Source organism: Ruditapes philippinarum, unplaced genomic scaffold, assembly GCF_026571515.1.
Source record: "Ruditapes philippinarum isolate M1 unplaced genomic scaffold, ASM2657151v2 ctg4257_1_1_1_1, whole genome shotgun sequence".
NCBI lineage: Eukaryota > Metazoa > Mollusca > Bivalvia > Venerida > Veneridae > Ruditapes > Ruditapes philippinarum.
The window spans coordinates 20,811-40,370 of record NW_026865845.1 but is presented as its reverse complement, the minus strand read 5'-3'; the positions used below and the strand labels follow the sequence as shown (position 1 = coordinate 40,370).

Here is a 19,560-nt window from a genome sequence, read left to right as displayed (position 1 = left end):
TTTTTCAATATAGTTATAAACTATTTCACTTTGTAGCTAAATTTGGAAGGTCAGTGGTCTTACTTCATTATCCACTCATTACCCAAATAATGTACAAAGAGGCGTCTAAAGTTACTCCCATTTCCTCACTCCCTCTCCCCAGCCACACTACCCCCAGCAAAAAAGGGACGTGGCCATATGACTTTAAAAGACTTGATGTGATGTAAAACCACAAGAAAATTTCATTATGTGTATACTTCATGTTAATATTTTGTAGACGGAGGACAAACAGAGAGCTATGCAGTACTGGGCCAAAATTTATAGTGCTATGGACTCTGTAGGAATGACAGAAGAAGAAATCAGATCTATATGTTCTGTACTGGCTGCAATATATCATCTAGGTGTAGCAGGGGCAGTTAAAGGTACAACATATCATTTGTAACATCTTTCATTTGGATTTTATCCGGTTTAATTTTAGCATTTTAGCCTATTTTAAAACAGACTGCAAAAGCATTTCTATGTTAGACAAACTGTAGCCTTGGTGATGATATAAATGTGCATCTAAACACAAACCATACATTATCCTACCGCAACACTTAATTTCCTAAATATCTATTTGCTAAATTTTTAATCATATCTTTTTGTTAGATATTTTTTGCTTTCTCGTAACCCACTTAAGTACTTTATTATTCTATTCTCTGATATTTATCTTGAACATATTTATTTTAGGAAATAACAACAAAGGTCAATTTGCACGACCTGCTGGTGCCCAGCGTGCAGCTGCTCTTCTAGGTATATCAGTAGAAGAATTGGCCCGTAATATATTTGCCTCATCTGGTACTGCCACACTAACTAGGAACACTTCCATGAGGAACAGTCCTGCAGATAAACAGAGTGAGGCTCACACGACAGCTATGGATGCCCTCGAGGGATTTGTGATTGGCTTGTATTCAGATGTCTTTAATGCAATTGTCTCAATGATAAACAGGTATCCCATTATTGTAGTCAACTGATTGATGAAAGCCTACCTATTAATGCTAGTTTTATATGAAAATATTAAAAATTACTTGAACAAATCATAAATTAACATACTGTCATACTGTCATTGTTCTATTATTTAACCAAAGCTCAGTATTTCCTAGGATTTTGTTAACATTTATGACCCTAATGTGACATTTGAATTAATTGTAGTAGATTTGTTGTAGAAAAATGAAACACATTATTTCTGTGGATGGTTTTAGGAAATTACTTTCTATAAAAAGAGCTTATTTCAAATAAGGACTGTGGAAGCAAGGAACATGATTTGACTAGTTTGTTAAATTAATACTTTTCCATGAAAAGTCATATTGTGTGCAGCATGTGAAACTTGCGTTTACTATTAGTATATTAACATTTGAACTTATTTCTTGTATTACAGATCTCTGTCATCAAATTTCCGATCATTGGCATCAATTACGGTACTGGACACACCAGGCTTCCAAAATCCGGCAACATGTGGTCGACAAAGTGGTGCCAGTTTTGAAGATCTCTGCCACAACTACACTCAGGAGAAGCTACAACTTCTCTTCCATGATCTGGTGTTCACCACACCACAGGACCGATATAGTCAAGTAATAAATAATTATATAATGATATTGATACTTTAGATTAATGATTTACCCCTCACTGCTGTAGGTTTTGAATCTCATCAGAGAATTTAGATTCTTTTATGTCAGGGAGCTAGCTATGTGGTTAGCTTATGGATTGTTGATGGTTCTACTTAAATATCTCCTTGTACCCTTGTGACAAAGATAATACAAGAAAAGCACCTGAAGACTCACCTTATCATTAAATTGGATCCAATAATGTTTTCAATTGGAACATCACATGGTGCAAATGCTGAAAGTGCTGAAATTACATTTTATAAGGTGTGAAATAAGTTATATTTAACTATTTAATACTATAGTCTGGTGTAAGGCAAAGCTTTATTCGTCTATTTTCATGTAATTTTTATATTGTTTTTTCTTGTAGGAGAACATAGACTGTGATTTTGAGTTTGTGACAACTTCCCCTGCTGCAATGGTTTCCCTTATTGAGAAGCCTTCTCAACAAACACTCGTAAGTCTATAAATTTCCTTTATTGTGCTTTCATTTTAAACTATATCTCAAACTTAGCAGGTATTTTCAAGTCTTATGATATAAAACTTATATAGAGGATATTGAATGAGTGTAAGTTCAATACTGAATTTATTGCACAAGTTGAATAAAATTATATTATGCGAGCCTCTGGCGAGCATAATATTATTTTATTCAACGAGTGCAATAAATTCAGTAATGAACTTACACGAATTTAATATTCTATTTATCACATACCAAAAATAAAGACCGTTTAAAGTGAAATAAGAGTAATTTTACATTGACGCGCATATAGTATAGCGTTAACATTTAGCGCGTCTTTACACTATGTTTGTATAACGCTAATGACGTCACGTCAAAATATATGCACGGCCGTGCAATACCATATTTACGGAGTCGCAAAATCGGCACGGGCGTGTGATAAATAAGGAAAATGGTGATAAGCCATTGGCCAATTTTAAATTCTGAGTTTCAATTAATCAATCAGATGCATTGGTTCCTGAATTAGGGGAATCTCTCATAAGTATGACACAGTTGCAAAATGCTATTGACACAACTATATACAATTTATAAAGGTGATATTTCATAGTCTTTTAAATGTTATTTTTTGTAACTCATCTGATTTATAGATATTTAAAATGAAACAGAAAGTAAATAAAAATTTCAGGAAAGCAACTTCAATGATAGTAATAAATGAGGTTGTTTTTTAAGATTATAGCACAGTATTTCATTTTTCTGTGCAGTGTTTTAATTCTAGAATGGAAAAGTTTTGACTGAATTTCTGTTGATTGCTTATTGACTGAAACATAGCAAAGCTGTGTGAAATTGTCAGTTTTACTATAATAATTGTCAATTTAGCTTTAAAATAAGCTTCATCTGTTGCTATGCAAATGTGAAATTGTCAGTTTTGATTTTTTGCTTTAATAAAAATTAGGTATTTGATTTTTGCATTAATGAATAATGCAAAAATATATATGAAAATGTGTATGTATGTTTCATGGAAATGTCTATATTCATTTAGGTTTATCAGGTATTTCTACTCCCCACTTTGCTTTTAGATAAGCATCTTCTTTTACTCTTCAAAATTGTATTCACCCATTATTTAATAGTGGCTTTCAAAAATGCCTGACATTTTCTTTTACACATGTAGTTATTGTTTTCTTTAACAGCATAGTGTCAAGCCATTGCTGCTTTTACAAAGTCTATATTTAGAAAATTGAATTGCGATATACATGTATATTACACAATTTTCACTTTCAGAATCCATCTGTTGTTAATGTGAGAGTTGAATTACTTTTAACCTTTCTTTCCAGTTATTTTCATTTTATTCAAGGTTTTTGTTTTAATTCTGTGTAGATTCCATTCCTAGATATATTTTATTATCTTTTTTCCATGCATGAGAACATATTCCCATTTTATTTCTAGGATTATATATAGATGTATACAAAAATATTTTTATCAATTAAGGTAATTCATGTTCTTCTTACTTATGTTTTATTTTTAAAAATGCAGGGATTTTTTAAAAAAGAAAGTATTATCTTTGAGGGTTTTTTTTCTTTAACTTGATTGTCTCCCTTTGCTGTGGATTTTCTGTATTTCATACTTAATTATAGCATTCAAAACCCCGACCTTCAAGTTACCATGAAAATAGAGATGGTCATCTTGTTAATGATCCATTTTCCAAACATGGTCACAACAATGACCTTGAAAATCATCACAAGGTCAAAGGTCATGGTCATTCAAAAGACAGTAAAAGAAGTCTGTCAACATCAAGTGAAGCACATGGGAAAGGAAAGTCAAGAGGTTACTCTCCACAGAGGTGTCATTCAACATCTAGTATGCACGGATTCTCCAAAATTCCTGTGAAAGTGACTTCCCCTTTGAAATCTTATCAGCATTTGTGTCAGACAAGTAGTCACCATAGCAACCAAGGTCATCATCACCTTGGTGACCATGACGAGGTATCCACAGAGGGTCAAGGTCATTGTTGATTGCTGTGATCGGTGAAATGCTACATGTTAGAATTGTGTTCTTCTGAGTTTTGAATGGCAGTGTGTACACATTGCAAATATATTTTTTAGTAGATTTTTTAAAACCTATACTGTTTTAACAACATAGATTCTGGGATTTATTCTTACTGTCTCAGTATTTCAGAGTGCGGTGCCTTCGTGTTCTGTTTTACTCACATTTTACACAAAGAAGTTAAAGCACTTTGTTTTTTTTACACAGTAGATTTGATATCCAAAATTTTTTTAATGTCTTATTTTAACTTAATGTTTAAAATTGTATTTGCTAATAATTTTTTTGTCAAAGGTCTTGCTCAGATATTCATGGGTTAACAGCTGTCTTAAAGGTTTTCTTAATAAGGATATCAGTTACGTTTTAAAATGAAAAAAAAAAAAAAAAAAAAAGATCATTGAATAGATTTTTGCTAGATTTTTTAAAGAATTGTTGTAATTTCCCTTGCTTTGATTGCACTTTCCCTGGCTTTTCATTTTGGCATTTTCCCCACACCATTAAAGCTAAGCACTCCACAGTTTTAACATAGGCTAAACATCATTTTACATGTACATTTTATAAACTTGAGTCAAAATGCTCTTATTTATATTTCAACCATGCAGTTAATACACAAACAGGTATTGTCTGTTTATAATTGGACATGACCATAAGCTTAAGTCTTTACTATTTTAGAAATATATCACATTCATGCACCAGTTGATTGTAACCACTCTCAGCTCCTTTACAATATCAGGGACTTGGACTCAAACCCCTGGTATCATGTCCCGACCTTCAGGGACAGTATGTTGATATAATCCGCAAAAAATGCCCTCATTATACATATTAGACATACCCTAGCCTTTTTTAAACCAAAAAGAACAAAATGGGTCAATATTGCATTTAGATGGAAGATAAAAACTCTACTCATTCTGGCTGCTGTCACCTGTCTTGCCGTCGGGCTTATGGGCTAGGTTACAATTGACTGGTATATGATAACAAAATGCTTTGCTGTTTTTACATTTTACATAAAGTATTAAGTAGTATTTTTTTATGTTTTCACTGTTATCAATGGGCCTGGTTAATCAATTTCTCATTGTTTGATCTAAATTTAAACTGTAAAACATGTTTTAGTGGTAGAAAGAATGGATTTCTTGGGGATAAGTCAAACCAAATTTATTTTATGTGTAGTAATAACAAGGTTATCTAAAGTTGTTTTTAATATAAACATTTTTCATACTCCAGTGTTGTGTTTCCTAATTATATGTAGAATTAAGGTAATTTTCGAACCAAATTTTATTTTACTAATTTAAAGCTAGTTTTTAAAAAATAAATAAATCGGAGATGGGAAGGAACATCATTTGTGACTGTTTGCCACCAAGTTTCAATTATTCTGCAACTAGATGAAATATACCTTAGAGTTGAAATACCATTTAGTGAAAAGAAAAGAAAAAACCCAACAACAAATAAATCTAACAATAAAGGTTTTAAATAACAAACTTTGTTGGCTCAGTTGATTACTGCGATTAAAGCTTATTTTGTTTATATAAATTTGTTGAAACTTCTCTATATTGTTTCTACTCTATGTTGTGTTTGTTTCAGATATACATGTATATATTTTGTTATTCCAATTTAGAATATTTCCAAGGTTTATGAACTGTTCTTATTATTAAATCAGACATAGCTTGTATATTAATCATACTGACATTTGTATGATAATGTTAATATAGGTGAGGACATCAACACCAGAGACAAGAGAAGCTGAGAAGAAAGGGTTGCTATGGATACTCGATGAGGAGGCAATATTCCCTGGGGCAACAGAGGACTCATTTATGGACAGGTTCTTTGGTTACCATGGTGAACATAAAGTCAAAAGTAAGTGATCCTGTAAAAGTCCTGCAAAAACAGACATTTTTCATGTAAAAGTCCTATAAAAGACAGTTTTTTTGTTAAGTCTCGTAAAAGACAGTTTTCCTGTAAAAGTCCTAAAAAAGACAGTTTTCCTGTAAAAAAAACCTTTAAAAAAACAGTTTTCCTGTAAAAAAAATCTTAAACAGACAGTTTACCTGTAAAAGTCTTGTAAAAGACAGTTTTTCTGCAAAAGTCTTGTAAAGGACAGTTTTCCTGTTATAGTATTGCAAAAGACAGTATTCCTGTAAAAGTCTTGTAAAAGACTGTGTTAAAGTCCAGTAGAACTGTGTGACAATGAGTTTTTCTGTAAAAATAAGTTTTCGGTAAAGATAAGTTACCTGTAAAAGTAAGTTTTTCTGTAAAAATAAGTTTTCCTATCAAAATAAGTTTTCTGTAAAGATAAGTTTTTGTTTTCCTGTAAAAGTAAGTTTTCCTTTAAAAAAAAGTTCTGTAACCTGTAATTTATTTCTCATGACTGTTTTAAATACAGGTCTTACAGGTATTGTCAGCTCTTTGGTTTAATGGTTGCTAAATGTCATATCAAGCACTCATGAACACAAAAAGTTTGATCTTCCAGCATTAATAAATATCTTTATTTGTTATTTCAGGAGACAGTTTATTAAGGAAGGCCTCATCATTAGGGAACACATTTATATTAAATCATTTCCAGGGCACGAACCCTGTACAATACAATGCTAGCGGATGGTTAAAGGTGTGTAGAGAAAACCCAATCTGCAAGGTAGCAACACAAGTACTCCAGGACTCCAAAAAGTAAGACATATTTGATTATTATCATTGGTAGATTTTATGTTTATATGTATTTTATGAATGGAGTCTTTATCAAGGAGAATGGTTTGCCTATTTGACCAGTATAGAATTAGGCCAACCGGGACCATCAGATCAGCTTAGTCTAACGGATTTCTATACTCTAGCTATTCCAAATCTTTTAAACTAACTCTTTATATTTAGCAGGACTCAATGAATTTATAATGATTTGGTTGTGTTTTATAATTAAATAAAATAGTTATCAATATTGAAATAGATCGTGTATGATTTTGATACTATTATTTCCAGGGCCAACATAAAGGAACTTTTCAACAGTGTTAAAGCCCCCGTAGGTGGAATGGTGAGCGGGTCCATTGTAGGAATGGAAGGTTCTACTTCACTAAGAAGGGTGGGCAGTATGAGACGAACCTTCATGTCGGGCACAGCCGGTCTCAAGAAACGGTCCATGTGCCTACAAGTTAAATTTCAAGTGGTATGTTTGTAAACTTGTCATCCACATTAATGGTTTAATTTACATGTAATGGTGATGGACTTCGTAATTTAAAAGAGTTAAAAAAACAAAATTTGAAGCCTCATACTTTTGAGATGTTTAAAAAGCCTTTATCAGAGATTTGAAGGAAATCGAAAAAAAGTCTGGATATGAAGATAAATGTTGTAAAAATATTGATGTAATTTTTTTGCAAACTATGATGTCAAAATATAATGTCATAAAAATGTTTAACACCAATCGTGTATAATTTAAGGACACTATTATTGAGACATTGAGGAAAACCAACTGCCATTTCATTCACTGTATCCTGCCTCAAGCCAATGCTGGTCTGTGTGAACTGAGCCGACCAACAGAAATGGCCCCTGAGAAACCTGATGATATACTTATGAATGTGACCTTAGTCAGATCTCAATTCAGGGGCAATGAAATCTTGGAGTCTGTCAGGATTCATAGACAAGGTAGAGTTGTCTTTCTTTATGCTATATTTAGTAACTGACTGGAAAAGTAGGTGTTAGTATATGTATCTGATGGTATTATTGTGTGTGAAATTTGTAGGGCATTTATATAGTATAAGTAAGAACCGATGGCCATTGAAAAATTTACTACGCACTATAAGATTAGTTTACAAGCAACAATAATTTTAGTAAACCAAACCTACCAGTACTGGAAAATTCGCCACAATGAAAGGAACTTATTAGAAATAATTTATTGTCACAAAATGCTGAACTTTGTCAAAATAGGAAAATTCCATCACAGTTTTTAGTATAATGTTAATAATGTGACTATATTACAGTATAAATATATGATAGTTTTTGTAGTATTATAGATATATCAAAGGTAAATGTAAAATAATTAATAGTTTGAGGTATATCTTAGTAATTACTATACCAAAGTTTCCTTCCATTCAGGTATTTGTTACATAAATGCCAAGAAAAGTTACAGGAAATGTCTTGTTATAAATATATGATGGTATTGTTTTTAGTGTATGTAAAAGAAAAAACTGCATGTGAATGAGCTAATTAAGACAGCAGGATTTTGTTAGTAATGAGGGAAATGTATATTTTTTGTTATAGTTAATCTTGTTAGAAAAGATTTATATATTCTTATCATATTGAAAAAAGTTGTACTGTGTTTTAAGGACGGTTTTATGTTTTTTCTTATATTTGTGAAAGTGTGAGTAGTGCTACATGTACTGTTTGTTGTGATAAGGAAAAGAAGTACAGTATAACCTGATTTATAAAACCATGAAAGGAAACTATCAACCTCTGTAAATGTGCATACTTTATAATGTAAAAAGAAAGCTATTGAAAGTGGGTGCTTCAGACAGGTTATCTGTGTATAGAGGTTGTACTGGATTATTTTGGATTATTATGTATGGGAAATGCACCTTTAAGTGATGATTTGATCTGTAGTGTGCAAATGACTAAAGATTATTTGTGTAATATACAAATGACTGAAGCTTATGTGTGAAATATGCAAATGACTGAAGTTTACATGTGAAATATGCAAATGACTGAAGTTTAAAGGTGTAATATGCAAATGACTTAAGTTTATATGTGAAATATGCAAATGACTGATGTTTTTATATGTAATATGCAAATGATTTAAGTTTACATGTATGTGTGTAATTTGCAAATAACTGAAACATATGTGTGAAATATGCAGATGACTGAAGTTTTTATATGTGAAATATGGAAATGACTGAAGTTTATATGTGTAATATGCAAATGACTTAAGTTTATATGTGAAATATGCAAATGACTGAAGTTTTTATGTGTAATATTATATGCAAATGACTTAAGTTTACATGTATGTGTGTAATTTGCAAATAACTGCACTTTTTATGTGTGAAATATGCAAATGACTGAAATATATGTGTGAAATATGCAAATGACTGAAGTTTATGTATGAAAGATGAAAACGACTGAAATTTCGATGTAAAATACACAAATGTCTGAAATGATTATATGAAATACAACAGAGACAAATGTACATGTTATCTGATTTGGTTGATCAATACCTATTTTCAGGGTATCCTGATCATATTACATTTGGAGAGTTTATACAGAAGTTTGAGGGTCTTGTTCCACCAAATGTCAAACCTACCCCTGATATGAATGATAAATCGGTGAGTATCTTACATTATTTCTATTCTCTTGTGTCTTGTGACTTCAATATAAGGTCATATGGTTACTTTATGCCTTTATTGATGGAGAGATACCTCAAATGACCCTCTGTGTATTTTATTAAACAAAAGTGGTTAGCTCCCTCACTTGAACACACCATGAGGGTTTCATTAATAAGTTCACTTACCTCAAATTACTTACTCCTTTCTACTGTGGGATAGAATCCTGCCAGGTACACTGGTTTATTTAAGGAGGCTATACAGTTACAGAAGTCTCTACATGGATGCCTGCTGATGCTAAGTATTATCAAATACTACAACTGTAATCCATTCATTATGTAAATGTTACTCACTTTGTTTATATATCAATGTATAAGACAGGCAAGTGAAGCATTTCAGTTATATTGCTACCTTGTCAGTACATATTGTCATTACACCTATTGTAAAATTAGCACCTGTTTATGTCAGTTCCATGGATAAAATAAAACATGCCTGTAATTTGCACCTTAATTATGTAATACAAAAACATAATGAACGATAGATAATTTCTGTGATTTATGATTCTAGCACCGACTTCTGTTTTAAATTTATGTCCCTTTATTATTCGCTTTATTTTTTAGTTCGGAAATTCAAAGCGTGAAAACATTGTAAATCTTTCTCATTATAATGCTATCTTGTCTAGAAATCTAACAAGTTGGCAACAAGAAATCATCATCAAAATTGTGGATGTTCCCATGAAAGCCTTGCTTTTATATATTAAGACCATGATTAAAAATAATAGTTAATATTTTGCATTATATTCAAAAAGGACGTTAAGCAATTACTTTTTTATTGTACCTTATATGTTTTTTGGTAGAATGTGATTGAAAAAAAATCCTAGTAATCCTAATAATTCTTACTGAAATGTTAATGTTTAAAGATGATATTGGTAACAAATAAAAACATTTGGTGAGCCTTAAACTATAAAGACTAATGTATCTGTACTTTCTGATTTGTTCAATTCCCATGAATAAAATGACTCAGAAAGAAAAGGTCTGTATTTTTTAGACCATGTATGGGTTGTAAAATCATATTAGAAGTGTAAATGCTCTTTAATTTTATGAGGAAATTTTGACATTTTACATAAAATATTATGGGAATCTTACTATAGTGATCATAATTAAAAAATGATTTAATAGGATTTATTTTCATTATTTAACACCCCTTAACTTAGGAACAAGTCAACTGTTTGATGAAAATTACTAACTATAACTTATAAATTTTAGTAACTTTACATGAAATCTTTCATTGAATTTGAATCTGAGGCCCACATGGAAGATCGAGAAACTGAAGATGTAAGGCTTGTTAAATAAAGTCCTTACTTACTACTCAAACAGAAAAAGGGGCAGTTGTGTTTAAAACTTTATGTATGTGTTGGTTGTTTTTTTTTCATACACATATCTGCACCTAAAAATGCTCCCTTTTGATACACTGAACGCTTGGCCTGAAGAAAATCAAAGAGTACCCATTGTTTATATTTTAACCAATAATGAATAACATGTTTTTGGAGGATGACATTTAATTACTTGTTAGTTTTATTATCAAAAATAACAATCAAATGACATTATCTAACATGTGGAAAGCATGACTAAAGGATTTCTTTTTATGAATAACAGTTTATAAAATGCACAATAATATTTTATGCTTGAATTGTGCTGATGTACCTTTTTTCTTGCAATAACATCTGCAGAAAACCTTGGACTTATTAAATCCCCAACCATGCAGACCCTGGCCTTAAATGCACCCTCTTGCTTCTGCAGACGTTTATTGATTAACCCTCTATTGTTATGGATCTTTTGCCTCCGTGGTCGAGGGGTTAGAGTCGATGACTTCTAATCCAGTTACCTCTCTGGCGTGGGTTTGATCCCCGGGAGATGCTTGGTAGTTTAGCGCGGAGGAAGGTAGTCTAGTACTGGTGTAACTCTCCAGGAACGATGGTTAGGAAACTACTCGCCTATATGATTGAAATACTATTGGGAAAAGGCGTAAAATGAGACAAACAAACAAACAAACAAAAAAGTTATGGATCTGCCCTTCTTTGAATTAGGAACAGTCCATTCAAAGTATAAGGGTGTTTTAATATCAAAATGCAAAAAATAGTTACCAACATTATAATAGAGCCTGGTCAGCAGGCTCAGGCCTGGCATTAAACTCGTGGCAAAGGCTTCAATCACTCTCAGTTCAAGAAGGTTAAAGGTTTAAGTCTGGTTTTTACAATTTCAAGTCAGTTTAATAGATTTTATTGATAAGAAGACACTTTTTATGATGGTAATTGAAGCAAATAATCTTATAAACATTTTGAAGTATTACATAAAATTTATGTCTTAAATTATGTAATGTTGTCATGTGAAATTTTAACTTTAAACCCCTTTTTTTGCCTGTGGGAATAAATATCTAAGTACTGATGTCAGATGTCTCAATTTTGTTGATTTTATATATAAATCGTTTTGACAATATAGCCCTGATTTTGTATAAGATTTGTGTATTTGTTTAATTTATAATGAGGGATTAACTGTGTTAGTTTTAAAACTATTTAACAAAGTATTGTTTGACTGGAAAAATAGAGGATAAATTGCTTTGTAAACAAAAAATAAAAAAAAGTTTGTAATTTTTGTTTAAAAAAAATTTTGGATATAATTTTAAGATAATGATTAAAAGTGAAAGGTAACAAAATGCTTTATTATATTCTTTAATTGTTGAAAACATTTATTGCATTAAATTAAAACACAATTTTTGATTCATGACAAAATTTGAAGAAGATTCAACATTTACAGTAGTCTTTTTGATTAATAAATGAATTAAAACATTCAAATTATTTTAAATTGGTAATTAAGATATAGATACAGGTATGTTCTATCTAAATGTAAAGACATGTTAATTAAAAATTTCAATTTAATTTTTTTTTTAAAAATTTGAATTCAATCTTTTGAAAAAGTCGGTATTCATTTTCAAAAATTAATATTTGGAAAGTGTTCAGGTTTTTAAATATTTATCCTTATGAAGGTATAGCCTGAAATTTTGATTGATAAGTAAAAACAGTTCACTGTGTTGTTGATTTTTATATCCTGAATTTGTTGCTTTTTGTTTCAAAATAGCCAATATGTATTTTCAATCTATAAAGCTGATTGAATGATGACAAAATGATCAATGTAAAATTTGCTGATGTGAGCATTTTTTGTTACAGTATATTATAGTATGGTAGAGGTTTTTGTATGCAGTAGATAGGTACTTAATGACACAGATTATGTTGACTTGTTTTATATATAATAAAGAAACAATGAAATTACCGTGAATATGTGTGTGGGAAAGAGATGTCAAAAATGAGTATATACATTTTCATTACTGAAAAATATCTTGTTCCTGTGCCAGAAAATTGAGTAACAATAGGCAAAGTGTGTTAGAGAAAAAAAATTATGTTTAGTTGCTATGTTGCATATATTATGAACATCATTTCATATATATGTATGTCTAAATATATCTAAAGATCAGCAAACTTTTTTCAATATTTTTATTATTTGTTAAATCATGCATCCATGTGGTGTTTAATATTATGATATGAAAATAGTTGATAAATATATCAGCATGCTCATCCAACAATTAAAACTGGCAGATTTTAGAAATTAAAGGTATGAAAAAATCTTGCATAAAGTACAAATTAGTTGCAGTTTTCTCAATTTCTTCAAATGTAACATACAATATATAATTTCTGCTGTTTCAGTGGAAGGCCCAGGAATTGCCTGGATATTTTACATGTGATTAATGTCTTTAACTTTCAGCAGTCCAACAGATATTTTAAAATGTTTTAATTTATTTTGACATGTTTTCTTGTGTTTTCACAGGCTGTGATACAAATAGTGGAGAATCTTGACATTGACAAGCTTAACTATAGGATCGGACTTAGTAAGGTAAGGTGGAGCATTTTTATGTATTTCTTTTGTAGAGTATGGTGTGGTAATTGTTTTGTTTTATAGCTGGTGGTTGCTTAGTTTGCTTTTCTTTGTAGTGTAGTCCTATGATTAAACATTTGTAAGGTAGTATTTGTTATGAAATTCATTACTTTTGAATGCAAATATTTTTATTTCAATCATTTAGTGTCAACCCATTTGAGTTTTAAAAACACAAATTTTCTTGAAAGGTGATATAGAATGTCTGAACAGAGTACGGCCATCACTGTTCAAATGTTCAATCTTTTAAGGACTTCAGCATTGTGAATTTGAAAAATTTATAAAGTTCCTGCATGTTTGTTAATGGAGAGATGTGTCATTATGACAGTTTTTTCTATATTCTATATATTCTTCATATGTTCTAGTTATCAATTTTAGTGGAATTTTCAGTTTTAATTTTATACATGAAGCCCCTTTCTAGAGCTTTAAGTGTAAAGTAAAAGTGACAGCAGCTGTTCATGTTGGTGTTAAGGAAATTAATGTAGTCAGATGTTGAACATTTTCTGTAATTCTCACAGAAAACTGTCTGCTTTTATAAAATTCATTGCCAAGATTTTTATCTGAACTGACAACAATAGCTTTATCAGTATGGAATATATTGTGACAATTAAATCATGAAAAAGTAAAAGTTCCTGTATTTCAGTAGTGGGTAGGGATTTTTTTTGCAGGGGACGTGGGGGATTTTTTACAACAGATGACTTTTTTGTCCACAGGGAAAATTATTTTTACTGGCTTTTAACATAAACATAATTCTAAAGGGTGATGTAAAAATGACATTATTATTGTTGCCTTATTGAATAGATCTTTGACTGAAGAGTGAATAAGAACAATTACATATTCATAGAATTTTGTGCCATTTTCTATCATGACTAAAGTTGGACTGTAGGATGATGAAACAAATAGCATAAACATTTTGGCCTTTATGAAAAAAAAAGAAGTCATCTTCTGCTAACAATTAGTTGTTCTTTTTTTCTGTCATTAGAATGTAAGTGTGTAGAATGATATTATAGCTACAAAATATTTGCTATATACTACAATAGATTACACAGCTTCCTTGGATATGACAGCTTATCTTGTTCAATAACTTACAGATAGTTTTTTGCATTGTTGTATGTTTATATTTGTTTTCCCTCTAATTGATACAACATTGAAGAGTGTACATCTGTTAGTATAATCATGATACTAAAAATAACTGCTTTTCTTTATTTTGTTTTTACTGAAGATAAAAGAATCTCTTTATTTTTTTATTTAGGTTACTAAATATTTTATATAAAGCAATTCTTTCTTGGAGCATGTATTCTTCCTTTGAAGTTTTATTTGATTTCAAAGAATATTGAAAATGAAATTGGAAAAACAGATCCAATTTGTTGCATTAATGCTTGATACAAATCCAGTCAAAAGAACTATGATGGTGATAGGTCCAGTATTTAAGGGTTTCACTGTATTTTAATAAACCACATACCCGGTATAGACAATCACATTGAACAAGCAGTTTTCTGTAGTATGTATTTATATGTATTTATTTCTCATAATAACACAAGCAGTTGAGATATTTCAAGATGTTACATTCCATGATAGCCATTCAATTAAAGAATATACTGGGATGATTATTTACATATCTGTTTCATTCATAGTGAAAATGTCAATATTGTCAAGTATTATAGTTCATTTACTCTCAACAGATTGCACTTTTATTTTATACTCTCAAATGAAAAATTTATTTGTATTATCAGTGAGATATTTTCTATATCAGTCACTGCATGTCATTCATTGTTTCTATTAATTTTGAAGCTTCTATTTAGATAAGCCTTTGTTATAGTGATAATATGTTACACTGTTAATGTATTAAATGTATTAATTAATTGATGTACATGTATGTTAGAATTACTGGTCCCTCAATGCGGTCCTTTGCTCAAGTTTAGTTATGAAAGGAATCATGGATTCTTTCATGAAAGAAAGCTAACTTAGCTGAAGATTAGCAGAACTTTCTGGTGTATATTACATATTGAAGCATATTGGAGCATGATTTAAGGTTTCTATCAGTAATAAGTCCGAATTATGTGATGAGCCCAACCCTGCAAGTTCTGACTCCGTCCCCCCCTCCACCCACCAATCTACGTGTTCGGCTGTTTGGTTTATGGTCTATTGAACCTTAAACCATTTTCTTTCCTTTTAATTGAATTGTATACAAATTGAATTGTAAACATTTTAAACCAATTAAATTTATTCATTTTAAGTTGTATACATTATGTATATATGGCTGTATTTTGTTGTTGTGCAGTGAAGATTTTATCACTTCAACTTTAATTAGCATGCAGCATCTAAGATAAATCTTTGGATTTTAGATGTTTTGTGTGAATTAGTCATCTGTTATTCGAATGAAAAGTTGAGATTTTCTGTTTATGAGAGAAAATTGCACTAAAAGTAAACACTGGAAAATTTATGACCTGCGCAACAGTTTTAGTTTTCTGTGAGGTGATCTGAGTAAAAAAAAAAGCATTACTGGATTTTAGAGTTGATTTGAATTTCTTCTCAGTGTAGGTAATGTATGTTTAAGTGATTTGTCAGTGACAATTTTTTTTATTTTTGAAAAATAAGGTCTGAGTAGAAGAATTTTCAATATTTTTTGTAGAATATGAACTAAAGGAAATATATGCTCAAAATGATTCTTATAAACATTGTTAAGTTTTATCATGCTAAATTCTTAAATGAACTTTTCAATCAATCAATCAATTTGTCCGCATGGGTTCAAACCCCATCAGGGATGAGCCGCTGTTTCCAGGAGCAAGAAACATTACACCCATTGCTCGGTACTGGTTGGTTCTAGTCCGAACAGACTCAAAAGTCTGTCTATATAGCAATAGAATTAACCAATCTGAACAGCATTGTTTTTCATTTTTAGGAAAAAAATTCAAAATAATTACCAATTGAATTGTAAACAGTGCAGACCATGATCCATACTGGCTGACTTTGATCTGCACTAGTCACATGGGTAGAAGCTGTTAATGCTTATTTATACACATGTATAAATTTCTAAATAGATTTTTTATTTTCAACAAATGCTGCAGTTATTACACTTTTTTATCATGACAGAAATATCTTTGGAATTTAAGATCGCTGATAATCTATTTTGAAAAATTCAAATAATTTTCTCATTCCCATTCCAATGTTTCAAATTTAGTTTTGTTTCATGTGAATAATGATTTGTGTAAATTTACTTACTTCAGGAAAATACACAATGTTACACTGTGTAATCAGTGATTGATTTGATTGTACCTTGTCTATAGCTCCGGCCTAGCTTAAGGTCTTCAGCGTACCCGTTTATATATATGACATGACGTGAACGCTGAAGATAACCCCGTAGGGAAAGTCCACCAATAATCGTGCCAGGAATCTGACACGCTCGTATTTATTTATCGAACATGCCACGAAATAAATTGAAGCATACCTTGATAAAACGATATATAATCTGTTGATAAGCCAAGGATGGGCAAATAAAAATCTTATTAGGAACATAAACTACCTAAAAGTTTCCGACAGGTAAAAATTTCGGCACTTGGCCGCCATATTGTCAAAATGTTTGACCACGTGATTACGAGATTGACCTTTATGAACCCATGTGCCTCCAATATTTTTATAGATTACTTTTTTTTAAGATGTTGAAAAAGGTTATTTGCTGACTGTTATATTCAATAAAATCATAATTAAATCCTAAAAAAATTATGAAAATAAATAAAAACATTATCTTGAATAAAAATATCGAAATCATGTCAACAAAATGTTCTAAATATAGTACACAACTCTATTCAAATCTGTTCCCGCGAATGACGTCATACGAGGTCTCGCGTGGCACTTGAATGTCATGGCCGACTGTAGTCGGCGAAAATTGATATTTTACAGTAAAATAGGCAATTTTAATGACGGTATTAATATTTTATTACTTGAATTGGTATAGAACGATATTTAAATAATTGTTTTACCGTAAAATGCACAAGAATTGATCGGTCAAGTGTATTTGCAAGTGAAAAACAAAAATAAATCAACTTATGTTATTCTGGTTAGGTTTCGTAACGGGTCTAATCCAAAACTTTAATGCCGCATCTGATGAAAAACAAAAATGTTAAAAAGCGGCTTATAAAGTTTTGGAAGCCAGAACTAGCTCCGGCCATGTCCTTCGTCTGTCTGTCCTTATAAAATATTTACAAGTGTTGATGTAAAGGAGAATAATATATGGGAAGGTAGAGCTATATGTTAAAGGAATACTTCTGTTTGTTTGTTGATGTGCTCTAGCTTCTTTTGGAATTAAAGAAAAAGTTGACATTGATTGCATTGGGACTTAACTTAAATACAAAGTGCACATTAAATGAATTAGTGGGAATTACTTATCAATACAATGTACTATGAAATGCTCAATTTTTTAAATTCAGTGTACTGCAAATAATTTATGTACGAAATTAATCAAAATCTATATTGAGGGTATGGAATAACTTCAAAAGTATTTTGGTGTAGGCAAAGACTAAAATATAAGAACACTAGTCTTACAGTGCAAGACTCACATCCTTTTATGGTTTAATTAGTCTGGTTATTGTTATGGTTAACTGAGATTTTCAGGTTCAGTTTATTCATGTTTTGATAATATCTAAACATGAATAAAGTGAAACTGAAATCATCATATAATTAAGGATTTATATCATTCTTTTGTTAACATTTTTGTCTGCTTTTTCATCATAATCTTTATATACTGTAGTACTGACACACTTTTTCATTACCAAATGTGTTTAACTGGACATAATTGGACAACTCTTGTTTAATTTGTTTTTGTTTTTTTCCAATATAAAACTCCATAATCCAGGCAATCCTTGTTTGGTACACATATTTATGAAGAATGATACATTTTATAACTTATATACTGCTTAATAAAAGTAATAATATCTGGAAAAACTAAAAATACTATTTTAATAGGGAATGACAAATGAATAGAATTATTTTAGGATAATTGATAAAAGGAAATATTCATTTTTTCGTTTACAGATTCAGCATCATGATACAAAATATTTTGTGCATTCTCCTCAAATATACATATCTGATGTCCGACATCTTGTAAGATCTTTAATGTAGAAACTTTATACATATATGCGTGAACATTTTGTTACCCTCATTGGTTTTTGCTTTTCTTTAGTTGTCGTAATGTTGATAAATTTTATTTGTTTATTATTATTATCTTGTGGATTTAAGGATTTAAGGATTTTTTGATGTTTTATATGATAGCATTAAAATATTTTGTCTAAATTAAAACTTAGATTTGTGTTATTTAAAAAAACAAACAAAAAAAACAAACAAACAAACATCTTTATACTAGATTATGATAATATTGGGTTTATCAAAGAACTGGTTTAAACATATTTTATTCTATATTCCTTTACTTTTATACATTAGTTATGGGTTTAGGCTGGAAGCAAACATAGTTTACAAAATCTTTGCAAAAGTAGCATTACAATACGGTAGTTAGGGTATGGACAAGAAATAGTTGTTGGATAGAGTACTAATCCTGCAAAGTTTTATTCCCCAAAGTAAATTTAGAATGAAATGTTTTATATGATCACTATTAAATGGACATTTTAGCTAAAGTATTATTTATCAATATAATATTTTTATGTTTGACATGTTTTCTTCTTTTGATTTTCTCTCCATATTATGGTGATGCCCCAAGTACTATTGGGGAAGGGGCATGTAGATTTGCCCCAGTCCTGCTGTACCACTGTTACATGTACATTGTATGACTGCAGTTAGACCATTTCATTTCCATTTATGTTTTGTATTTTATTCCTCCATAAGTTTGTTTTTTCTGCTATTTCATGTGAATTTTACTTTGGTAAAATAGAAATATATGATGTACAGTTGTTTTGCTTCTGATAATATTTGTAAATACCTTGCTGCTGGGTATTAAAATAGACAATTTGGCAACTGATATAGTAGAAATCAAATGTAAGAATTTTATGATGTTGGCAATGATGTTAGGATTCTGGTAACAGATGATGGCTATTGAATCTTATAAATTATTTATTTTGAGATTTTTTGTTATTTATTAGTCAACAAAGGTAGACAGTTCAGTATCATTTTTGGGGAAAAAGTTGTCAGAAGTTTATTCATTTACTTCATAGAATTTTATTAAAATT

At 30.4% G+C, this 19,560-nt stretch overlaps 1 protein-coding gene across 1 annotated transcript in view; it reads left to right on the top strand.

The window, feature by feature from the left end:
• The window catches only part of LOC132730523 (unconventional myosin-XVIIIa-like), a gene marked incomplete at its 3' end in the record, with an annotated part of 48,541 nt that overhangs the window by 8,594 nt on the left and 20,387 nt on the right, over nt 1-19,560 (top strand). The window contains 11 exon segments of the mRNA XM_060716477.1: nt 257-401; nt 709-967; nt 1,397-1,589; nt 1,990-2,076; nt 3,355-3,372; nt 5,820-5,964; nt 6,609-6,771; nt 7,075-7,258; nt 7,530-7,734; nt 9,307-9,404; nt 13,280-13,345. Of these exon segments, the coding sequence (XP_060572460.1) occupies nt 257-401; nt 709-967; nt 1,397-1,589; nt 1,990-2,076; nt 3,355-3,372; nt 5,820-5,964; nt 6,609-6,771; nt 7,075-7,258; nt 7,530-7,734; nt 9,307-9,404; nt 13,280-13,345 (1,563 nt within the window).